At 50.7% G+C, this 6,309-nt stretch overlaps 1 protein-coding gene across 1 annotated transcript in view; it reads right to left on the reverse strand.

Moving 5' to 3' along the window:
- The window catches only part of PTK7 (protein tyrosine kinase 7 (inactive)), a 74,377-nt gene extending 68,967 nt beyond the window's left edge, over positions 1 to 5,410 (reverse strand). The window contains exon 1 of the mRNA XM_053601000.1: positions 5,127 to 5,410. Coding sequence (XP_053456975.1) covers positions 5,127 to 5,205 — 79 coding nt within the window. The 5' untranslated portion in view covers positions 5,206 to 5,410. The remainder of the gene's footprint in view (positions 1 to 5,126) is intronic.
- Positions 5,411 to 6,309: the final 899 nt, after the last annotated feature.

Consider the following 6,309-nt stretch of genomic DNA (forward strand, 5'->3'; position numbering starts at 1 on the left):
TCACCTGGGGATCTTGTTAAAATACAGACTATGGGCCGGGTCGTGGTTCACGCTTGTGTTCTGAACACTTTGGGAGCCTGAGCTAGGTGGATCACCTGAGCTTAGGAGTTTGAGACCAACCTGAACAAGAGCAAGACCCCAAGCCCAGGAGTTTGTGGTTGCTGTAAGCTATGAAGCCACAGCACTCTACTCAAGACCACAGAGTGAGACTCCATCTCCAAAAAAAAACAACAACAACAAAAAAAAACATGCAGACTGTGATTCTGCCATATTCTCAGGGAATGCTGATACCACTTGGCTTTGGGCCTTATTTTGAGTAGCAAAGTACTGGATAATCTAGGCCCCTACACAGGAAGAGATCTCAGCACCACTTTTTAACCTGCGGGCTTTAAAGACAAGTCAGCTTCACACACAGAGGCAGTTGCTCATGCAGAGAATTTGGAGAAAGCCAAAAGCCCTGCCACATTCAAACCAGAAAAGCTAACACCAAAAACAGCCAGCCCAGAAATATCCCTTGATTCAACCATGGCACAAGGAGAAACAACAGTCCCAACCCAGAGATACTAGAAAGGGCACAAAAGGATGCAAAGTGGATATTTAACTTTGCCCTTCACCCAAAAGGTTCATTCATTTTCAATAAATATAGATAAGGACCCATTATAAATAAGGTACTGAGACCAAACACGGGGGTTTACACCTGTAACCTAGCATCCTGGGAAGCTGAGGAGGGTGCATTGCTTGAGCTCTGCAGTTCAAGACCAGCCTGAGCAAGAAGACTCTGTCTCTACTGAAAAAAAAAAAAAAAGAAATAAAGAAAGCTGGGCATTGTAGTGGGTGCCTGTAGTCCCAGCTTCTTGGGAGGCTGAGCCATGGGGATCACTTGAGACCAGGAGTTTGAGGTTGCTGTGAGCTGTGACACCAAGGTACTCTAGCCTGGGCAACAGAGTGAGACTCTGTCTCGAAAGGAAAGGAAAGAATGGAAGGAAAGGAAGGAAGGAGGGAAGGAAGGAGAGAAGAAAGTAGGAAGGAATGAACGAACGAACAAACTGTACTAAATTCTACAAGGGGAGCTCTTCGGTAAATTAAAACCCAACAGGGGGGTGGTGCTTGTGGCTCAAGGAGTAGGGTGCTGGCCCCATACACGGGAGGTAGCGGGTTCAAACCCAGCCCCGGCCAAAATCTGCAAAAAATAATAATAATAATAATAATGAAATAAATAAATAAAACCCAACAGTGGGTAATCCTAGCACTCTGGGAGGATGAGATGGGTGGATTGCTTGAGCTCATGAGTTCGAGACCAGCCTGAGCAAGAGCAAGTCCCTGTCTCTACTAAAAATAGAAAAACTGAGGCAAGAGGATCATTTGAGCCCAAGTTGGAGGTTGCTGTGAGCCATGATGTCATGGCACTCTATCCAGGGCAAGAGCTTGAGATTCTGTCTAAAAAAAAAAAACCCAGGCTCGGAAGCAGCTGAGGCGCCAGCCACATACACCTGAGCTGGCGGGTTCGAATTCAGCCTGGGCCTGCCAAACAACAATGACGGCTGCAATCAAAAAATAGCCAGGCGTTGTGGCGGCGCCTGAAGTCCCAGCTACTTAGGAGGCAGAGGCAGAATTGCTTGAGCCCAGGAGTTGGACATTGCTGTGAGCTGTGATGCCAAAGCACTCTACCCAGGGTGACAGCTTGAGGCTCTGTCTCAAAAAAAAAAACAGGAGCAAAAATATAGAAGGTGTCCTATGAATGACAGAGTCCAGGCATCCACTTTCTGCAAGAAAAATAGGACAGCTTCAGGGAGGAAGTGGATGTGGTGCTGGGCAAAAGAATGGGAAAAGGCAATACACACCAGAGGACTCACAATAGAAAAGAAAGGTCAGAGAAAAACAGGTATGTTTTAGGAGATGGCAAATAGGCCAGCTGGACTGGAATAGAAGATCCTGGTAGGTAAAAAATGCCTATTACTGGGAATAAGCAGGAAACTGAAGGTATATTGTAGGACATCACAGAAGAGGGAAGACCAAGAAAGAGGCTCTTTATATACTTCATTATACTTAATTCTCAGCACAACTCCAAGAAGTAAGCACCTTACAGAGGTAGCAAACTGAGAAGTGAAGAAATGTGTCCAGAGCCATAGGGCCTATCAATGAGTTTGAGTTGCTGCTTTGCCAAATACAGTCCACCCTCCTTAACTCTGGGTTCCACAGCCATGGATTCAACAAACCAAGGACCAAAAATATTCAGAAAAAAAAATAACAATACAACAATAAAAGATAATACAATTTTTAAAATATAGTGTAATAACTATGTACACAGCATTTACATTATAGGAGGTATTATACATTATATAAGATATAACTAATCTAGAGCTGATTTAAGTATATGAGAGGATATGCCTGGGTTATATGCAAATAACCAGGTCATTTTATATGAGGGACTTTAGCATTTTGGGATTTTGGCATCCTTAGAGTACTAGAACCAATCCCCTGAGGACACCAAGGAACAACTTTATTTCCTTTCTATCCACCACTCAATATTCCTTTGAATACCAGGTATTTAAGTATAACCTTTGGCAAATGATGTGAAAATCACCCCTCCCCTCCTACCATATTGCCCAACAGCTGAGAAAAGCCATCACTAATGAAAGCAATGCTTAGGCCTGAATTATAGGTTGCAAAGCCTTGAGGAATCTAAAAGACATCCTATCCCAGAATGTGATGACTCAATTTCCCCAAAGAAGGGCCTGGAGGAAAAAAAACAGGGAGGGGGATGGGAATGGGGATGGGTAGTGGCCACACTGACCAGATGGAGTTAAGAATCCCAGGTTTCAAAAGTCAAGCATTCTCCTCCTCCACCATATTTATCACAATGGGGATCTCAAAGTTTGAAAAGTAATAGTCATTTACAGCATAATTACCCAATCTTCAAAATGGTCTAATCCACAAACCTAGCCAGCCTAGGTCCCTCACTCCAGCCTTATTAACAGTGGAGTTGCATTACAACTCCAGTTAATTACACAGTTAAACAATAAGATGGAAAATTCTACTATGACCTATTAAAAAGTTGTTGCTTCTTAGCCGGGCATTGTGGCGGGCGCCTGTAGTCCCAGCTACTTGGGAGGCTGAGGCAAGAGAATCGCCTAAGCCCAGGAGTTGGAGGTTGCTGTGAGCTGTGTGAGGCCACGGCACTCTACCGAGGGCCATAAGTGAGACTCTGTCTCTACAAAAAAAAAAAAAAAAACTTAAAAAAAATACTAAAAAAAAAAAAAAGTTGTTGCTTCCTTTAGTCTTGCATAGTGGGGTGGGTTGAGTCCCAGGATTTCACTAGAAGACAGCGGGGACCTTGGGTGAAACTGTTTACAGCACATGGACAGGTTCCATACCAAGGCACATTTAGTGGAATTGATTTAAGGCTCTCATTAAAACGTTCCTTTGTTGAGCACACCACACCCCCTCTACCCCTGAGGAGATTCCAGACCTCCTGTCCCCAGCCCTCAGCCTACCCTAACTTCCCCCATAGGCCATTCCCTTTGCTAACCCATCACCAGATTAACATCTATTAACATCAGAGTCATCTTCTTATAGAAGGAATCTAGCATTTGCCAAATGAGAGCCCATCTCTACCAGAATCTCCCTTGACTCCAGAATTCCAAACAGCAGCAGTGAAGGCAGCCACATCAGTCAGACCCACACACCAAAACCCAACCAGACGACCTAGGAGGCCTGTGAGCTTGGGCTGCTCACCCATATGGCTGGGTCTCCATTCTGGCTGCGCAAAAAAACCTCCATACTTCCTCTGGGAGTAGATGTGGATTCTGCCATGAGCAATAACCACCACACATATCACAAAAAACACAGAGCTACTCTAGAAATACCTCCTCCAAATCCCTAGAGCTTGTCTCTTTCCTAGGTTACATTTACCTCTCCTTGTACAACTGGGGGTGGGAGATATTGATTCCACCAGCGCCAAAACCCCTCAACAGCTGGCAGGCCAGGAAGATGTTAGAAAAGGCAATTCCGTACCTCTGCCCTCCCCATTGCCACTCCTCAAAGGAGAGGGAAAGTGATAAGCTAGGGCAAGTCCCTTGGACAAAGTTCCCCAAGAGAGAGCTGCTTTGCGAACCAAAAGATTTTGTGTTTTGAAAGGGCTGTTTGGGATGTGCGGGTAGTTTGGCACTTCGACACCTCAGCAGAGACTCTTAGGTGTGACCAGGCCAGGAAATAAAAGCTGCGGGTGTTTGCGGGCGCGGGGGGGGTGGGTGGTCCTGTCTACCCTGGAGATGCGGCCACACCCTCATCAAAACGCTGAGGCCCTCCAAGAAAAGCCAGGGTGAGCTCTTTCTGCCTTTCTTCCCTAAGAAAAAGAGCCTTCCTTTCTTCTGTGAGTATAGACAGAATGGAAATCCAGGAAGGAGCAGAGTAAACCCCGTCCGCACCTTTCAAGCCGGCCATGCCCGATTTTGGCAGCGGCCTTTACACATTAGTCACCACGACAGCCTGGGACCCTCTGTCTCCCGGAGTCGACTCAGGCACCAAGTGGGCTCCAGGCTCGGGCCGTGAGCCTGAGGAGATAGGGCCGCCCCTAATTCTTCCCTTCTTCCTTCCCACTGGCTGGGCCATCTGGGGTCCCAGGTTTGCCCAGGAACTTGGAGGAGGGAAGCCGGGAGCGGAGTAGGTAACAAAGCTCCGCGCTTTGCGCGCTGCAGGTCGGTGGAGCATCAGGCCCCAAGCCGGCCACCTTCACCTGGACTGAGCCTGCCAGGGTGACTTCGTCTCTCTCACCGCACTCCCACCCCCAGGGCGGGTAATTGTTTCTCCGCAGAAAACTCCCCACCTGGGCCTGGGAGCCGGCAACTCCCGGGCGTTCTCGAGCAAACTCTCGGGTCAGGCCGGGAAAACTCTGCAGAGGCTGGAAACGTGTCCCCGCGGCGCGAGTGGCAGAGGGACCCCGACCGAGTTCGCGGGGGCTCCTGGCGCCCTTCCGCCGGGACCTTGCAAGCCCAGGGAGCCTCTCCAGGACACCAGGGTTTCTGCGCCCGTTCCAACTGCCTAAACCCACCTCCCCGGGTAGCCCTCTTTGCCCGTAGGACTCCTGTGCTTCCCGAACCCTTCTCCCCCAGGTCGCCAGGACTCACCGCCCAGCAGCGGCAGCAGCAGGACGCTAAGCAGAGGCAGCCGGAGGGGGCTGGCCAGGGATCCCCGGGCAGCTCCCATCGCGGCGGGCTCGGGGAAATGAACCGGAGGGCGCACCGCGGGCACGTAGACAGCGCTCCGCGGCCGGCCCAGGAGGCGCCCAGCACCCAGCGCGGGCGCTGCCGCAAAAGCTACAGCTAGAGCCCGAGCTAGAGCCCGAGCCGGAGCTCGAGCCCGAGGCGTCCAGAACCAGAGCCGCGCGCCGCCGCCGCCAAGCCCCGCCCCACGACGCCCCCTCCCCGCAGGCCTCCGCGCGGCGCCCCGCCCCTCCGACGCCCCCTCCTCGCCAAGGCGGGAGGAGCTCACCGTTGGAGGAGGGGTCTGGAGAAGGAAGGGGAACAGAGGGAGGAAGGTTCCGGGAGTGGAAGGAACCTTAGCGAGCGAGGTAAGGGAGTATATACACAATGTGCCCACCTTCTAATTTACAGGGATCCAGGGAATCAAAGTGACTTTTGTTGATTCCACGGTCCCTAGGGAGGATGGTCAGTTCTGGACCTACCTGGAGGTTCCAGGGAGGACGAGGGAAGATAGGCCCTAACCCATTCTTCAACCCCCAAATCCTAAGGGAAACTTTGAATAGCAGGGTGTTCTGGATGTCTCCAAGATAACATGTTACTGTGTAGCCCCAGGATAGATGTAGCCTGGAGAAGGAGAAGAAGAGTGCTTGGCGGGGGTCTGATTTTGCTCTGGACCAATCTGGACCCAAACATAGACTCGGCTTTGAAAGCCAGGCTGAAGGCTGTTAAACTGACAAATTCATCCCAAGTCCATCTCCAGGCAGTCTGGGCTATGTCAGGGCATGGCCAACTCTCCAGCTGTGGGGAGGCCCAGCACAGCCCTTGTTCCAGGCACCCCCACCCCCCCAGCGCCACCACCCCCACATTCTTTCTTTGTTGTGAAAGCAGCAAGGGGTGTAGGAGGAGGGTCAGGAGGAGTCAAGCTTTAGAAGATGGGCCCCAGCTGCTGCTCAGGCCTCCAGGATATGCTCAGAGGGGATAGATAGTGCCTTGTCTTCCCTCTGGCTCCAAAGGTCCCCCCAGGTCTGCTTAGCCTTCCCTTCCCCCAAGCAGCTGGAAGGAGGAGGAGCAGCCACAGAGGGCCTCACAGCCAGCAGAAGTGGCGCCA

Source organism: Nycticebus coucang, chromosome 9, assembly GCF_027406575.1.
Source record: "Nycticebus coucang isolate mNycCou1 chromosome 9, mNycCou1.pri, whole genome shotgun sequence".
Lineage (NCBI taxonomy): Eukaryota > Metazoa > Chordata > Mammalia > Primates > Lorisidae > Nycticebus > Nycticebus coucang.